The sequence below is a fragment of the Miniopterus natalensis genome, chromosome 6 (assembly GCF_054644295.1).
Source record: "Miniopterus natalensis isolate mMinNat1 chromosome 6, mMinNat1.hap1, whole genome shotgun sequence".
Lineage (NCBI taxonomy): Eukaryota > Metazoa > Chordata > Mammalia > Chiroptera > Miniopteridae > Miniopterus > Miniopterus natalensis.
This window is the reverse complement of record NC_142086.1, coordinates 77,541,684-77,560,630: the sequence shown is the minus strand read 5'-3', so window position 1 is coordinate 77,560,630 and position 18,947 is coordinate 77,541,684. Positions and strand designations below refer to the sequence as shown.

The 18,947-nt window shown below is 38.5% G+C and overlaps 1 protein-coding gene across 2 annotated transcripts in view; it reads left to right on the top strand.

Annotated features, from left to right (window-relative positions):
* The window catches only part of TMPRSS15 (transmembrane serine protease 15), a 92,038-nt gene that overhangs the window by 24,101 nt on the left and 48,990 nt on the right, over positions 1 to 18,947 (top strand). For both annotated transcript variants that reach the window (XM_087817926.1, XM_087817927.1), the window contains 4 exons: positions 4,360 to 4,468; positions 7,511 to 7,617; positions 13,521 to 13,661; positions 14,350 to 14,499. In XM_087817926.1, coding sequence (XP_087674052.1) covers positions 4,360 to 4,468; positions 7,511 to 7,617; positions 13,521 to 13,661; positions 14,350 to 14,499 — 507 coding nt within the window. The remainder of the gene's footprint in view (positions 1 to 4,359; positions 4,469 to 7,510; positions 7,618 to 13,520; positions 13,662 to 14,349; positions 14,500 to 18,947) is intronic.

The following is an 18,947-nucleotide window of genomic DNA, read 5'->3' as shown; positions in this document are numbered from 1 at the left end:
TGGGACATACAGCTTTAAGCTTGTAGAAGGATGATTAATAAATTTAAATGGAGGAGGGGTGGATGTATATAATCAGAAAATGAACCACACCTATAATTTGGTCTTTGCTGTCATGGAGTTAATAATTTTCATGATAAATCAATTTCAGTGCATAAAAAAACAAATCACCATAGACATATCTTGTAAGTGTGACCACTCATCCTAAAATGAGTGATAAAGCCATGAATTATTTTTCTGAGCCCCTATAAACTCATGATATGAGCCTCAATGTTAGAACTGAACATTTGTGTTCAGGACAATCAAAGTGCATTATTCCTTCTCAGTGTCTCCGAGATTTTGTGTTACTTGAACTTTAGTAACAATTCAACATCCATGTCACTTTCTTAATCCCCTAGATTCCCATTTTCTCTTTTTTTTGATTCTTCTCATGATTTGTAGTTTAAAATTAGTATTGTATCTATTTTGGAAAATAAATATAAAGAGTTTGTGGGTAAGGAATTGGACAAATCAATTCATCTATACTAATCCAGCTAAAATTCAGGCTTACAAATTGTTTTGTTTATCATTTAATCATTCGTGGCAGAACCCAAAACACATTAATTTCACCTCAGCCTCAAATCGAGTAGCATTTCTGCCTGAAAGTCCTTGTCCACCCACCTACAGTCACAGCAATATAAGGGAATTCTTCCTATAGGAAACTGACCTGCGCTCTCCCTATATTTCTTTTTTCCTCCAGCTGTGAGCTCTAATTCTAGGTTACGTTATGAACAGAGTCACATTAATGTTGGCTTCCTCACAGGGCTTCCTCTTTGTCTTTAGTTATTTGGGTTTGCACAACTTATAGCTGACTATAGCTGAGCCAAGATTTCTGTAAATTGTTTTTCCCTTCTGATTAGAATTGCATCAGCAGGAAAGTTCACTTTTTAGCTGACCTGTGAGAAGGAAAGATGCTGACTCACAGCCCTTGGGCCAGTGCTCAGGCCGATCTGGGAGCTGGCCAGCGTCCCCACACATGGTTGGCACGCCGCTGGGTGTGTGCCCGACAGCCCTGGGCGCAGGGGCAGAGATCCCGTCCCGAGTTTGGTTTGAACGTCCTGGCGAGTTCAGTGGCCTGGCAAAGCCACAATTAGTGACGCTGAAGGGCAGAGGGAGCGCCCAGCGGGTCCCACGGGCGCACCCTTGTAAATCCCGTCCCATCACAGGCACCTAGTATAGCGCCGTGGGATGGGTGGTAGGATTCGGCAGGCTCATTCAGCTCCCACTCAGAAGTTTTTCTGACACTGCACTCGAAAGCACTTTGCAGCCTACTAAGTTGTAACCCTGAGTACCCACTTATCCTGCTCAGTCACGGCTGTGTTATATCCGTTTTCCCAAAAGGTTATCTTGCTTCATTGCCTTACGTAAAATTAGTTTCTCCAGAAACATCCAGAAATTAACTGAGAGAATATATAAGAAAGTCCCTAGCACAAACCTCTATCTTGAAATAATATTTTGACATTATGACCTTTGCTATTGCAAGTAGTTTAATCCTATTGTCATTTCATTTTAAATACCTTCAGGTGTAGTCCTTGATCTTTACTTGCGTGCGGGAATTCACCACAGGCCCTTACGAGCAGAACTCAACCTCTAGGTTACTCCTTCCCACTAAAACTCAGCACTTTCATAGAACATGGGACAGTCAAACTGATCAGAGTCTTCAGGTAGGCTAAATATGGTGATAGACAAGCTCAGCCATTTCAGAAAATAATTTATTTATGATTTACATCAAGTCCCAGAAAGGTGGCAGCGGGTTGTGCTCTTCTGCAGGCTTTCGGGAGGCCAGTTCCTCCACCATCCCTCTGTCCCAGGTCCTCCCGGAGGTCTCTGCAACCTGCTGACCGACAAAGAATAAACAGAACCGTTTCCACGGCAGTTTACTGCCCAGGCTCAGTCCCGCAAACCCACTGTGGGAGGGGCAGCTCAGTCGTGGGCCTAGGAAGCGACTGGAAAAGGGGGGAGCCAGCATGGGACAACCTCTGCCTCCAGGGACATAACTCAGCTTTTTTGGAAACTTAGGAATCCCGTCGTGAGACACAAAGCTGTTGATTCTTTCCCGAACTATTTCTAGCGAATGGATACAAAGAATTACTAATACCTACCTGCTATGCAAATAGGTTTGACAAGTTCTTAAATTGCTCTTGTTCTGTTCCCTTGCATACTTTTTTTTTTTAATTCCTCCTGTTTGTCTTGGATTGCTATTGCAATATTTTAATTTTAAGAACACCAAAAGAGGTGGAATTTCTTTTTTATTGTTGACACTAGTACAGATGTCCCCAATTATTGCCCTCCTGCCCCCTCCACCCAGCCCCTGTGCCCGCCCCCCACCTTCACCACATTGTTGTGTGTGTCCATGGGCTATCATACATGTTCGTTGGCTAATCTCTTCTAGTCCTCCCACTCCCCTCCCCCTCTGAGCTCTGTCACTCAGTTCCATGTATCCCTGGCCCTATTTTGTTTGTCGCAAAGACATGGAATTCTTTGTAATTCCCTGTTTCTTTCATTTACAACTTACTCCCTGCTTTTCAGCTCAGAAAGTAGGTGATGGCATCGTGACAACTATATTTTAGGGTACCAGGCAATCTAGTACAATATGCTCAGGAATAAGACTGCCTGGCTGTGAATTGTCACTAGTTGGGAGAATTGATACTAGTTACTTAACCCTCTGTGCCTCGGTTTTTCTACCTAGAACTTCATGCAATCGCTGTGCAGATTACATTAATACATATATAATGACTTTCTATCAGTGGCTGGCACATAGTAAATACTTTATACATTCTAGCAGTTATATTTTAGGGCTGGCAGGATTGATTGCTCCACCTCATTAAATACCAAGTATTGACAATAGCAGTGGACCGTCTTGCATTGCATTGATTATAATCTTGAAGTGCTCTATATATCACATAAAATACAAGCAGACAATATTCTTAGTTTTACAGTCATTGAAGAAAAGTGATTAATTGTTCCAATTATTTGGTATGATTTGTCGTGGGCAGAGTTGAAGGTGAAGATTTTCTTTTGCATCTAGAAAACTATTAAGCTCTGCATTAAAAAGGCACATATTTTACTTTTTATCTTTAAGTCATATAAATTAGGCTTAGTCGTTTTTGTTTGCTCCAGGATTATACAAAAGGAGATTTAGTTCTTTCAACAAGCCACAGTTTTCTCTATTTCCTTTCCTGAGCTCTGTGGCAGGCCTTGCATCTTGGGTTGTTATCTTTTCTGTCCTCAGTTTGTTATTTTTTGCTGTTGTCTTCTTCTGGGAACCAAAATATCAAGTTCTAATCCAATGCAATCAACTCCTAGGCCAGTGTTCTTCAAAAGACTTTGAATCTAAAAATTTATTTACCAAGGTAATTTTTATGCTTTATAAAAATTATGCCAAAAATTGCTAAACGTTAACCAAAAACAATACTCTGGCATATGAGGAACTAACAACATACCATGAGATAAAGAACACATTCTAGGACTCATTATTTTATAATAGGGTATCCACAGAACTAAGTAACTAAGCATATAGAAAAAAAAACACCCTAAGAAACACTAAAGATTGTGAAAATAAAATGGTTGCTTTTTTTTTTAGGCCCATACTATACATAGCAAATATAAAATAAGAAGCTATAAGGTGTGGCTCCTGGTTCATGCTTTCAAGATGATTTTAATACAGTTGAAAATAATTCAGATATAAATTAAAGATGATGTAATACATGACATTGAAAAGAAGCTAATGTGCTACAAGAATTAAAAGAGGAATCATGGAGGCAAGACATTCAGAAATATTGAGTGAAAATATTGAGAGCGAGTCCATACAAAAGGGGCAGGAGTGATGGGGCAAAATAGGCTGAGAGGATGGTCTTCTCCTGGGCCCGCTTGCATCAACAGATCATTTGCCCGACTATATTCTGATTATTTCAGGACGACACAGCACTTCCAGCATATATTTGAAATTCACTTTAGCTCCAATTTAATGGGGAAAATAAGACAAAAAATTAGTAGGTGCTTTTCTAAATTGGATGTTTACAATTCAGATGTATTTGTTCCCTTGCAAATATGAAAGAATATACTAAACATGCAGCTAAGGCATATAAAATGCTTTTCTAAAGGACTCCATAACAGGGGGTGTAAGAGGATTTGAAAATAGCCAGTGGATTTTAAACATAGGATCTGATCTACTCCCGTGCGATCATTTCAGTTTTGTAAAATAGCCTCACACAGGTTCAGCCATGAGCGCTCTGAGAAGTGTCCATTAGCCAATTTAAACCCCATCTCATTTGGGAAAGCCTCCCAAGATTGTTTTTGTCTAACAATTCCCATTTTTCGCAGCCACAGCTTGTGATGGAAGATTTTTGCTGACCGGATCTTCAGGGTCCCTCGAGGCTACCAGTCGTCCAAAGCCTTCGACAGCAGGTGTTGTTTGCCGGTGGATTATACGGTAACATGCCGTCTTCTAGTCCCCGTTCTTGAGTCATAAAGTCACTCTCTGGTGCGATAAGTCTTACCACCTTTAGCGACGTGTTAACTTTTTTGACAATTCTTTTTTATTAGCTATGAAGCTAAGCCTTCCCAACTGATCACCTGTCCGAGAAGCGTCCCTCTTGTCCCTAACCTGTTACAGAGTCTTCTGTCCCGTGGACAGCCCTGTCTAATGATTAAGGCCATCTCATTGGGCTCTGTAGCAAGTTTTTTTCCTGTGGTTGGCACAAATCCAGTGCTGCCAAATGAAACAGCACGTGTATGTCTGTGCATCACAGCAAATGGTATGTCGCGTCGCATGCATCCTGGTGCCAGAATAGCCCCTTTCCCATAATGTCAGCGTCCGTATGAAAACCTCTTATGGTGTGGCTCAGCCACGGCCGATGAAGAGCTGGGACCACCCGCTGCACGCATCTTTTTCCCAGTATCGTGAATAACACTTGGGCCAGTTGCTGTATATTTAACATCCAAGCTCTTAATTCAGCTGACAGATCCAGTCATTATGATCAAAACAATCAAACTGCTGATGGCTGGTCTGCCTTCATGTTCCCCTAAGCATTGTTCATGGAGGAGTGTTACCTGGTGCTCCTCCCGGTTTATTCTAAGGAAAAAATAATTTTTATTCAAATATAAAGAATACTGAAATAAATGCATTGCTTTAAAAAAAAAAAATGTACAGGACTTCTCATGGCCTTAAAAAAGTTTACATGTGATGGCCAATCTCCAAAAAATGTATGTTTCTTATTAAGCCGCTGAACATTTTTCCCCCACAGAACATTCGGTACAACTGTTCTATGGAATTTACTTTGAGAAATGAAATTCTGGTTAGTTCATTTCTCTTAACAGCTGGGTGAGATTATGGTTTCACAATCTAACCTACTGTAAAATAGTTTTAATCACGGTAATGATTCACTAGAAAACTAGGGGAATCAATATAACAGCAGGTTAAAGAAGATTAAAAGGCAGAGCTTCAAGTTCTTGCCAAATGGTAGGAGATGGCCCCAGAAAGATTCGCAAGGGCTGTTTTCCTCTGCAGATGTATCCCAGAGACGAGATGGGGTGTGAAGGGAAGATTGTTCTAAACTCTTTTACTTGGCAATATTCATGGAAAGAGCAACATCCTATCTCTTTAAATAATTTCTGTTTTGGAGTTAAGCTCCATGAAAGTCACGTAACATAACTAAGAGGAAAATTTCCTGTTTTCATGTTCTACACAACATGTTACTTGCGTGCAGAAGATAAGTTTTTGTGCTGAAAGTGGCAATTCTAAGTAATTCTTCCCAAGTGAAAACTTAACCAATTTGGAAGATATTGTTTCCAATGTAATCACATCAAGTTTAAAAAGAACCGTTTATAAATGACTATGAGCATCTAAAGGGCAACAGAAAGCCTTCAAAAAACCTTGAATTACTTCTTCTGAAAATGGAAAACGCGCGCCTCCTACACGACGTTTTCATGCAATCTTTCAAATTTTATTAATGCCCAGAAAAACTAACTTCACTGTCACAGCCCCTTCTTAATAAAGCTGGTCAGGTTTACAGAGCCCGCAGCAGGACACAGCCAGCTTCTGCTATGACGGTGATGTAGCTTATGTGGTAACGACACTGCTGATCAAGGATCTGTACGGTTCCGTGCGGTTTTTTTACTTCCTTTTCATTACTTAATTAAAAAAAACAACTATTCTAAGAAATCCATCATTCGTGCAGGGATAATTTTAAAATCCAAAGAATCTAAAACATTGCCCTAACATGTGCTTCATGATAGTTACGATTTAATTAATTATATAAATAACAGAACTGGGGTTTTTCTGTCTCAAAACTGCTGGCTCTGCGCAGGCGGCGTCTCTCCTGCAGGGCACCGAGTGGGAGGGGGGACGGTCGCTTTGCCTGCGGGGCCGGGGACCCTGAGGCCTGGGCGGAGCGTCCCGCGCAGCCGCGTCGGGAAGGAAGGAACGCGCGGGCCGGGGGACCCGCAGCCTCGCCCTGCCGCCCGGGACCGCGGATGACCCGCAGCCTCGCCCCGCCGCCCGGGACCGCCGATGGCCCGAGCGGGAGCCCGAGCGCGCGGAGCCCGGAGGCTGCAGTGCCGCGTGCGGACACCAGGGGGCGCACGGACTGAGGCGCTAATGAGCAGAAACCCGCCGCCCTCCCAGGGCTCCCAGAAAAAAATCAGAAAGTATCATTAGAGGAGCGAAGACGGGAGCTCCATCTGTGAGAATCATGGGGCGGGGGGGAGAGCAGCACCAGGTGGAGAGCCTGTAGCAATAAATGCCTACATTAAAAAGGAACAGAGAACAAGTGACCAACCTAGCTTTACCCCCAAGGAGCTAGCCCGGAGTGAGCAGAAGTGAGACAGGATTAATATTAGAGGGGAAATCTTAAAGGGGATAGGAAAACAGTTTTACATAATGAAACTAAGTTGTTCTTTGAATACTAACAAAACCGACAAACATTTAGCTAGATTAAGAAAAAAGAGAGAGAACAGTCATATAAAATCAGAAGTGAAAGAGACATTACAACTGGTAATGCTGCAGAATCATAAGAGACTCAATAATTATACACCAAGAAGTTGGGTAACTTAGGAGAAATGGATAAATTCCTACAAGCAGACAATATACCAATATTGAATTATGACGAAACACAAAATGCGAACAGGCCTATTACCACTAAGGAGATTTAACCAGAGTAACACATCTCAAGCATTCAGGCTCAGGGAGAGAAAGTAGAAGGCGGCTGCGGGGCCTGGGGGTGAGTGGGCAGTGCTGCTCGGCGGGCGGAGTTGCAGTCCCGCACGTCGGAAAAATTCTGCAGCTCTGCCGGACGACATCCTGATAGTTACCAGCGCTGTACCATACACTTTAAAATTTGTTAAGAGTGTTGATCTCATGTTATGTGTTTTTTTTAGGTACAACTAGAAAAATACACTCAGCCTGTGGAATGCATTCAGCGTTGTGATGATTATTAAATGGAGTAACCTAACCTATATTTTGCTTTTACTTTAGTGTAAACCAAGGACTATCCGTTCAACTGAGCTTCGATTCCTTTAAGGTATTTTATACAGACACATTAAATATTTATGAAGGCGTGGGTTCAAGCAAGATTTTAAGAGGTAAGTTAAAACAAGGGTACAGTCCATTGTCAGAATGAAAGTATCTGAGAAACTGTTTGGAGGGACGTGCTTTCTCTTTATTGTAAACTAAATGCAGACTCGAACTTCGGGTTTCTAAAAGGAACATAAACAAAACGACTCGTACTCATTGTAAAAAGTTAATAATTTAGTGCTCTCTGTAATCAGTCTTCTCAGTAATAAAATAGTCACCATTTCACATGATTCTGTTTCAACTGATGTTATTTAAAGCTCACGGAATTTTCCAAAAATGTATGTAACCTCATCTTTGGTTCCTATGCTTAGTTTTTACGTCTTCCCGTGAAGCAAAACTCAAGCAAACACTGAAAACGACTGTACTCTTTTCCCCGATACGGCCCAGGCTATAAACTCAGGGCCCTTCTTCCCGTTTTCGACATGCGTCTGTTCCTCAGACCGTCGCAGGGCTGCTGGCACAGTGGGTGAGGCGACGGCCAGCCGGGGTGCAGGCCGTCAGCGGTGGGGGGTAGCATTGTCACCACATAGCCATTGGTCACGGCGCGCCGGCCGCCGATGGAAACAGGCAGCAGGGATGCACTAATTCCCGTGCAGGCACCCACGCATTCCACTTGGCCGCAGAAGGGCAGGCGGCAGGCCCGGAGGGCAGCTCCAGGGCCAGATGGGATCGGTGGAGGGGACGGGGGGCAGGCAGGGAACAACCGGCCGTCCTCACGCCTGGGACGAGGTCCGACGGCGGAGATGAGACTGCAGGTGGCACCTGTTCTCCGAGTTGATGCGGCCACGGCATTTATTTTAATAATTTCTCTTTCAAATGGTGCTTGTGAGAAATCAAAGGTGGATTCCGTCGAGTGAATGTTTCTGATTGATCGACTGACTTGAGACATAGTTCAGTATTCGAAAAGAGTGTGTGCTTCTTGTTGGGTGTTACTGGTGCGACGACGACACAGTACTGAGTGCTGTCTGTGGATATTCTTAATATGTTCAGTAAATGTGCAAAGTATGCGTCACAGGAGAGGGGAATGGAGGGTAAGAAGCTAAGTGACCACGAGTCCACGGAGCTAGTTAATAATGTTGGAGGCAGAGGCCAGGCCCCAAACCTCTGGCGGCAAACACGATGCACGCCTTCATTGTGCTTCAAAGGCCCCAAGTCCAGATTCAGTAGCGAGTGTACATAAAGCAGACGGACTCATGGTAAGGCACATCTGGTTTAATAAATGGGCCAAGACATTTCATAATCTACTTATTTCTGTAGTCGATAAATCCAGTCCCTTAACATTATGTCAACATAAATATTTACTTAGATGGACAAATAAGCCAGTCCATATACGTTCCTCCAAGGGCTAATGTGATAATAGTAATAAATTTTAGTCTACATCAGTCACTGGCAATGTGAAAAGTCGTAGTCTCAGCACTTTAATTTAACTCAATAAGTGTTCTCTAAAACCATATTACGTAGGTGCTGTTATAGTCTCTACACATGATGAAAACTCGATTCATAGAGATTAACTGCCCCACAGTGATAGGTGTAAGGAACTCCTGTTCCTTTAGTCTTCAAATACCTTGATTTCCCTAAATGCTACTTTTACTTATTTCATATGGTTAGATTATCAAGCATTCATAAATAAATCTTAAAATCTTTAGGCATAATGATGTGAACAATACACAAATAATTATGATAAAATGCAATAAAGAAACTAAATATCCAAATATAAAAAATATATGAAAGCACATTTAAATTATAACAAATAAGTAGTTTAATTTTTAAGATGGTTTTGAAATATAAATTGATTTTAAATTTTTGAAAGCCAAATAATTTAGTTTTAACTTGGAAAACTATGAAAAATGCCATTGAGTACTAAAATTACATTTTAAAATGAAAAAGTATACCTTTTCTCAAGAAAGGCAATAATATATTTGCCCAGCATCTAGCATAATGCCTGATATATTCTAAAAAGTTTGTATTTGTTTAAGTTTAAACGAACAGGTTTGCACATCATGATATTATAGAACGTAATTAATGAAGATCAATATAATTTCTCAGAACCCTAAATTATTTTTTAGAATAATTCCAAACCTGCATTCTTGACTTACAATCCTATATTTTTCTATTTTAACAAGTTTCTTTATGCGAGAGATGCAAAATTTACTTTCATTAAATTCCAGTTCAGAATGTATATCTCAAATACTGTAATTATCTTTATCACACTGAAAATATATAAACATTTTAACTAAATAGGAAAAATAACATTATCTAGAGAAATTACAATAAAACATAAGTATACAGTACCATAAAATCATTCTTATATATTTGATTTGGGCTAAGTCAGTATAAACAAATTCTAAAGGCATTATTCAGTCATTTTTTTATAAAGTCATGATGTAAAAGTTCTCTAACTGGTAAAAAGCACCAGAGGAAGGTAGGCATTGCATAAAAGAAGATTATTTAGAGTGCAATAGAGTCTTTTCCAAACAATTATGGGAATTGAAATAAATCAGAATAGGCTGATAGGAAAGGTAATTCAAAAGTGTTTTCTTTAACCTGCAGTGATGAAGGTACAATATTCAATTCAATGATGGTAATAATTATCAGTACTGGGTATGGAAGTGGAAGAAGATTACAAGTGTGCTTATTTAATTTTTTGTTCAGAAAAATACATAGATATTTTTGTGCATCCTCAAAGAAATCGAATAAAAATAGCCTGGGTGAGCACACTGAAATGTATTTCTAATCGCCACGCCCAGAAACTGTTTGAGTGTGTAGTGGTTAGGCCGTTCTTTATATCCCAAGCACTTAGCTGCTATCTACTCCCAAATGACTGCTGATAACACATCCCTAGTCGTGCAGCTTAACAATTCAAGGCGATGCTTTTAAAAGTGAAGCACACAGGAGTGCGCACACATGTAGCCAAACGTACAATAAACAGCGTGGGTCTTCCTGAATCACCAACTTAACCTACAACAAAAATGATCATGTCATGGATATAGCATTAAATAAAACGTATAAATATTTTCCAAAGTCGAGCATTTTGATTAACTTTGTGCTGAAGAACACATTTGTGTTCACTTACAGGTACCCATTCACTCGCCTCTGTGGATAGGATTATATGGAAAAGTTTAACAAGCACTTGTTTAAAGTGTCGGCCTTCCAGAGGCTCTTGAAGACTCTCCAGTCAGTGCCCAGCTAAATTAAAGACTCCTTCCTTACATACCTCCTCAGTGCCCCCACGGCATTCCTCCCATGTAGATCAATTCCAAAGTTATTTTTCTATAATTCACCAATCTGAAGTTTTCTAATAGGGGAACCTGGTTATTTTTCCTCCATGCCTCCAGCACTCAGCACCATATCCAATTAATCATGAGCACTCAGCAAAATGTTTATAACACACAAAGACCATATACTCCAATGGCAGAATTTCTTCTCTTGTAAATTGGCCAGAATAAATAGTTTGGAGCTAGATCTTCAGAATCATACTGTAGAAAGCCTGTCTTTCCTGCCCATTACCCTCCTTTCAAATTCCCTTGTATCTTAATCCTGCTTCCATGCTTTCCTCTTTCACAAGATCTACTTGCCCAGAGCCTCTGTTAATTCACATTTAAATGTGACTGTTTGGCAAGTTTATGTAAATTAGTTTCCACAGAAATATTGAGGGTTTTCTAGTAGAAGTCAGTGAGTTTTCTTAAGAAATTCGTGTCTAAAAATTTATTATACCTGCTATAGAAAAACCCAGCATTTAAAAATTATTAGGAAATTTATTTTTCTTTCAACGCCAGACCTGATTCTTTTATGTAAGTAAACTCTATTACTCTAGTTGCTTATATGTTAACTCTGACACCCAAATAGTGCTTAAAAGTTTCTGATGTTCTGGCAGAATGGCAGAGGCACAGAAAGCATTAGGTATAATCTCTGTTTTCAGGGCTTACAATCCAGTTGGGAAAAGGAAAAATGACGGCCTTTATTGAGCATTTACTATATACCAGTCACTGTAACACACGGAAGTTTACTTTTTTACTTTTTATCTCAAACCTTTATGGAAAGTATTATTATAACAGAGGAAACTGAGACATGAAGAAGTCTAGTAAGACATGGAGTCGGGACTAAACCTCATGCTGACCCTGGAGCCCCTCCTCTTAACCACGACCTGCTCCTATCTTTCTGGGTGCATCAGTTACATGCCCCCCACTGCACCTGCGGTCCTGGGGCTCTTTCTAGTCAAGGAGACTTTAAGAATCTGATGAAAGTTCACCAAGTCTCTATAGACATGAACATTCTACACCATTTGCAGAAGTTTGTGTGTACCTCTGAAGCAGGATAACAGGCCTCGGGACATAGCCCCTGGGCTCTCTAGACTAGCACAGTAACATTAGGAAATGTGAGAACCCAACACAGTACAACAAACCAGGGTGCCACGGGACCGGTACCACATTCAGATCCTACTAGAAGCCACTGTCCAAAAACAGTTCCATTGCTGTGCAAAAGAAAGCAAGAGAGAGGTAGGTGGGTTCGAAGCAAAGTTTCTAGAATATTCACATCCTTTAGGCAACTAGACACTTATGGACTAAAAAGATTTTCAATGTGAGAATTATTTGGGTTATACAGTTATACATGCTGGTGGGAGGAGACTAAATAATCAACGTGGTTCTTTGTGAGAAAATACTGGAAGAATGACCTGCAGCGTTTTTGAGGAAAAGAGCGAGATGTGAATCAACACTTGTTCGTGATGTTATTTCTTTTAGATTCTACTGAAAGTATCATTTATGTATCACTTTTTTTTTCTAATGATAAGCACAGAATTTCAATAGTTCATAAAAGATCTTTCTTTAAAACCAAATAAATCACCGTGGTACTTTGTCTCCAACCTGCAAGTGCGGTACTTTTCAGAAACCTAAAATCGGATGCCCAGTTCAGATTATCAAACTAAAATGCTAACCCATTGTTCCTTACCACCTTTTTTTTCATCACTCTTACTAAGGAACCTTTTTAGACTTTTTTTTTTTTACCTAATTGCTCTCCCATGAAAGTTTAATATTTTAGATATTCTGTATATCTGTGTACATACTATATGCATACCTGGACTTCATACATTTGAAAATTAAGATATTTTCCCCCCTGAGAACCAAGTTTTACCCCTTTAGAAGAAATATCATCCCCTTTGAGAACGCATGTGCTAAATTATAAATTTATTTAAAAGCAAATTTTATATAACAATAAGTTTGTAAATTATCATATGAGTACTTTTCCTATCCCAAATACTACTCTAACCCTTGAGAATCAAAATTAAGAAAAAATATTCCTTATGTAGGCTAAAGTCAAGACAAAAAAATGATAAAACCAATATGCAATAGAAATAATATAATCAAGATTAGTCAATATTTAAAAATCAATATAAAGTAGAAAAAATCCTCAAGTCACCAAGTATTATTTTGAGGTCCTACAGTTATATGGATAGAGAATCCACAAAATACTCTTGTTTCTATTATTGTAACTGAGTTTAGCCCCTGATGGCATAGCACGATAAATACCTGATAGAGCTAAACTAACTTTTAGTTTTATAACCTCTTAACTTGCATGTTTCTTAGACAAACATTTTCAGTACAGAATGCATATATTTATATGTATATGGTGTATTTAGCTAATAATTAAAAATAAAATTGTTTTTTCAAGCCATAAATATGTATTATAATTTGATTTTCTAATGCTTAGGAGCAGTCATTTAAATTAAACTAAATTAATCATAGGATTAATGTTTTTAGTTACCTGAGTGGTATTAGATTGATAATAGATTGATGGCTGGCTGGCTGGCTGGCTGGCTGGATGGATGGATGGATGGATGGATGGATGGATGGATGGATGGATCAATCGATAAATGAATGAATAGATAAATGTGTACTTTCATTTTCTTTTGTAGCGTCTCTCTCGGAAACTAATCCTGGCACAATTAGAATTTTTTCCAACCAAGTCACTGCCACTTTTCTTATAGAATCAGATGAAAATGATTATATTGGCTTTCATGCAACATACACTGCATTTAACAGCAGAGAACTTAGTAGTAAGTATTGTTTATTCTTTAGCCTTTGAATCTTCAGGTGCTTTAATATTATAATAGAATTTTAAAAGTAGCAGAACCTAAAATTTTAGAACAAATTTATATCTGTTTTATTATACAAATTCTTTAATGAGTGTCTCTTCTGTATACCTCTATCTCTACTTAATATTTAGAAAAAATGAGAAATTAGAAAATAGTTGATGTTCTTGAAAAGAATCAAATAACCAATTTAAGAAAAATATGAATCAATATAATAATTAAATTTTACATACTGCAAGAATTCAAAGTAAATTTTTTTAATTAGCATAAAACTAATTCTGTGAATGTTCTACATTAACTTAATTTTGACTAGAGTATTAAAGTTAGTAATAGGGAGAAAGCAAAATATGGGACAAGGTCTATGTAGGTAAGTCAGTGGAAATAAGATGTAAAAATTAAAGACCAAGAAGCTTGTCTTTGCTAAAATATTAATGGGGTGTAAGAAAGATATTATTCTCACACAGTTGGTAACATAAAGCTGGATTTTTTTAAATTAAATGGAATGAAACAGACTTAAGATAAATTAAAAAGAAAGATCTTGTGCATGTCGCTTAATTATAAACCCTATAAGGTTAGGTTATTTTCAGTGCAATTTATTCTAACTGGTCACATGGGGACTACATTTGAAGTGTTTTCTTTTTTTAATTCACAGATTATGAGAAAATTAACTGTAATTTTGAAGATGGCTTTTGTTTCTGGATCCAGGATCTAAATGATGATAATGAATGGGAAAGGGTTCAGGGAAACACCTTTCCTCCTTTCACTGGACCAGATTGGGACCACACTCTTGGCAATGTTTCAGGTATAATTCATATTTAATTCATAAACCAAATGGAAAGTGATGTGTGTGGTTCACGAGTTTGAAATGCAAGGCAGTCTTTTCAGACTTTCTTTTTTTAAATCATGGACTAATAAATGCATTTAAATGAAAATGCATTTATTAGCTATTCAGGATGACAGATACCTTTTATGTGGTTGAAATCTTTGATGTTCAAATTATCATTTTTCTACTTTTATGTCATCAGAATAAGAGATTAAATATTCAGGCAAGTAAAAGCCAGTGTTTCAAAAAATATATTCTTTACCCTACATATGTACAAGATGTTGAAATGTGCACAAAGGCCAGTAAAGAGTCAGTGTTCTTTCAGGGTAGAAAGATATCTGACTAATCCATACTCTTTAAACAATGGCATCCCTAAAATAACACAATATGGTACATCACACTACTTCAACTTGATCAAAATATTTCCTAATAGGAAGTAATTACTTTCTATCTATTTCCATACTCATCACTTAAAGCCCCAGTCAAGTCATTCTTCTGTTCCTCTATTCAAGAAGAATCTGTTGGGCTTCAGGCCCTACTCAGGCACTCAAAATGTATCTGTGAACAAAACAAACCAGCTTTTCTGCTGTGATGGAACAGATTCTAGAAAAAAACAACAACAGAAAATGAGCCATATGCATGACAAGTGATCACATTTTGGAAGGGTTGTTCAATGTGAATGAGTACTCCAGGAAAATATACAGTTTGGTAAAAGCAATGGGGAAGGCAGGTGTTGAGGTGCTATCCCGAATTGAAATAGGGTGATCAGGCTAGGGCTCATTGAAAAAGTCACATTTGAATCAAAACTGTAAGGACTTAAATGAATTAGAAATATAGATTATTCCAGACAGAGGGAACAAAGCAGAGCAAAGGTTCTAAAAAGAGCATGCCTGACCTGCTGGAAGAAAAGCCAGGAGGCCATCTAGCATGGCCAGAGTAATGTCAATAGAGCCAGTAGGGTCCAGATAATAATGGGTCTTCTATGGCTTTGGCTTATTTTTTTCTCAGTGAAATGAGGAGCTATGGAATGTTCTTGAGCATAAGAGTGATAAGATTCACATTGACTTGATAGAATAGTTTGTGGAAGGGCAAGAATGTTGGACTAGTGGAAGGCTATTGCCTGAGCCAGAGAGGAGAGCATGGGACTGTCAGATCAGTGGGAGCTGATGTGGTGAGAAGGTCAGATTCTGTATAAAATCTGAAAGTTAACAGGATCTCGCTAAATGGGTTACTAGTGTGGACTTATACTCCGCATAGATGGCCAATCCTATTAAACCAAACATGTTTAATATTAAAAATGATGACATTCATAGTCTTAATTAATCTTCTTTGAATAAGGTATCTCTTGGGGCCTGATCCTCCATGGGTAAATTTGTAATCTACACAGCTGAAGACTAATTCCGAAGTCATAATCACCCCGACCCTCTAGAGAAGACTCACCTAAAACAGTCAAATGATTGAAGCACTTTTTTCCTCTGCTGTAATAAAAAAAGTCTCTACCGCACTTGAACAACAGTAGTTAGAGGAAAGTGCAGAAAGCATTTATAGCTATTCAGGATGACAGATACCTTTTATGTGGTTGAAATCTTTGATGTTCAAATTATCATTTTTCTACTTTTATGTCATCAGAATAAGAGATAAAATAATGTCACTGATGTTTGAAGAATACAAGTACTTTGCAGGAGAGAAGTGGTTTGGCTTGCCAACAGATTCAATAACTAAAGCAATAAGATGAAACTGACCGGAGCGAAGCAGGTTGAATGTCAGGGAGAGGTTTTAAATAGTTGGGTCGGAAACGGAGTCTAGGGAGAAAAGTCGTGTCGTGGGAGTTATTTAAAGTGAGACCCGTGGGAGTAGTTCAGAGCCCACCGGGGGCAGCAGTGTAATGAGAATGGGCGACAGGGCTTAATCGGTCTTCTCCACCTCTCATACCAGTGATTTTATCATCTGCCAGTTGCTCCCCCCACCCCCACCAGGGGCATTTTTCTTCCAATCTGCTTTTTTATGTCAGAACATCCTACTTCTGAAACGAAAGAGAGTTGAATCTCTCCTGCTGTGTGTTCCCCTTATCCGTGCAGAGGCTTTTGTTCTCTGCCTTCACTTGAAATGAAAGGAAAGTCTGAATGAAGCCCATAAGCTTTGAACTGACATTGCGTTAGGGAAGGACATCTAAGCCCCTCAACTTTTTGCGTTTTTGTGAAGCACTCTCTCCTGGCAGAGCCTCAGCTCTAAATCCCTGCACTAAATGCTCGGTGTCTCTCTGTACCTCTTAGAGGCAAAGGCAATTGGGGGAGATTCTGGGCAGCATCTTGGGGTGCCCAGAAATGGCCTGTTTGTTCAAAACAATTGAGGAAAATTAGGTTAGTAACATGTGAAAACTTCACAAGTGTAGAGGTCACCAAAGGCCTGGACAGACCAACGAAAGAAAGAGTTTTTTTGTTGGCCTTTCTCAATGAAATCATAGTTGTTTCTGGTGCTTGGAGGTTAGTATAGTGGAGTAGTCAAGGTCATTACAATAGAGACCCTGAAGTCTCAGCTAGGTTTAAATCTCAGCTCTGCCATTCCTACAAGGTAATATACTTTCTAATATTGACAGAATCTAAATTTGAGTGACTCTCCAGTCCAAAACTTTCAGTATTTATCTTTGAGCTTCAGTTGGCTTTCCATATGCACCACAACTTACAGAGCTGTTTATATCAGCCTAGTTTCTTCTTGAGAAGCATCTCTACGTTTCCAGGAGGTTCTACTCTCTCTCCAGTTGCTGCTGTCTCTATGTCAGCATCAGCACGTATCCAGTGCTTTTTCTCTTTAATTGGGACCCTGAGTGGAGGGGAGACTAGGGTCAGTTCAAGGAGAAATTAGCAGAAAAGAGAGAAGGAAGTTGTAAGAAACACCTACTGGCTGAAGAAAGAGGTTGACCATGTGCTTAAATTAACAAAATGTATTCAACTCTCTGGGTTCTAAGCTGACTCTGAGGTTAATGCCAGGAGCTCTCAAAGATATTCAAAAAAGTTGAAGGATTTTAAAAGAAATTATTATGCAAATATAGAAATTCTCATAGGGTAATGAAAAATACCTATTGAATCATCCCTCTGTGTGGCACTTCAATAAATTTAAAAATGAAAAAACTCAAATTAGTGTCACATGAGTGAATCTATATAGTGACACCTGAAGCAACATTCAGCTAATCAGTACAGGGAATTCAAAACTTTACCAAGTATGTTTATGTTTTCTAGAGTTTTAGCAAATTTAATAAGTCACATTTGGACATAAGTATACACAGTTTTTAGGTGACAGCAGAGAAGTACACTTGCAACTGAGCATTTGAAATCAGGGGTGGCCACATCTAATTAGGAAGACCAAGAGAGGCTTTCTGAAGGAAATAATAATCTGATTTAAATGCCCTCCAAAAATTAGTAGGATTTGACAGGTACAATTGGAAGCAAAAGTAGGACAGGAAAACAGGGGGGGGGGGGAGTAATAGTTTCTGGGTCTTGAATAAAAAATTAATCTAATTTTGTCGAAGTGCTTCATGTAAATAGATGAATTATAAGCATTATGACAAAAAATGATGAAGTACAAAATTCATAAGGTATTACAGGCTACATGATTATAATTTATCTGGACAGTGATACAAAACTCATGACATCATGATGTCTTAATCACACACAAAACCCTAATATATTACTGCTTAATAAGTAAACAATAGATTCAAAATATTTCAAATTATAACAACTTGGCTATGAACATAGCCAAACATAAATAAGAGCAAAGTGTGTGTGTGTGTTATATAATTTCAGCTAACGAGAAATATTTCTGAATTAGCTAACTTTTTCAGTACTTATTTTTGGCATTCAGTGGTATTTTAATTATTTCCCCCTCAACTATACTCTAAGCAACTAAAAGTAAGGTCAACTTAAAAGGGATTTGGAGTTGGGCGTTTAGAGAGTGAATTCTTGAATATCTTCTCTGTCTCTATATTACTTTTGCTAATAAGTTGAATAATTAAACACTAACAATAAGCTAAAATAAATACTCATGAAATATTGCAGCATTATATAAAATATAAATACTGTGTTAGTAACATAAAATGTTAAGCATGCATTCTTTTCTGTTTTATATTTTGTAATCTAAATCCAAAGAATGTGAATATATCATATTTACTGAGGTAAATATGATCAGAATTACACTTGATAAAATATGTATTTTCCTCACTGATCTAAACATGCTCTGATATTTGTATTGGCAGCTCTACTAGCATCTTTCTTCATGCCTTGTCCTTACTCTGTGTGTTGTAAATAAATACCAATTTTATATGCAACATTGCCTATAAAAGATTATGTTGGAAAGCACAAGAGAAAAGATGCTTGATTTCAAATACACACTAATTTTTAGCATTTATAAAGAATCACATTTCAGTAAAATTA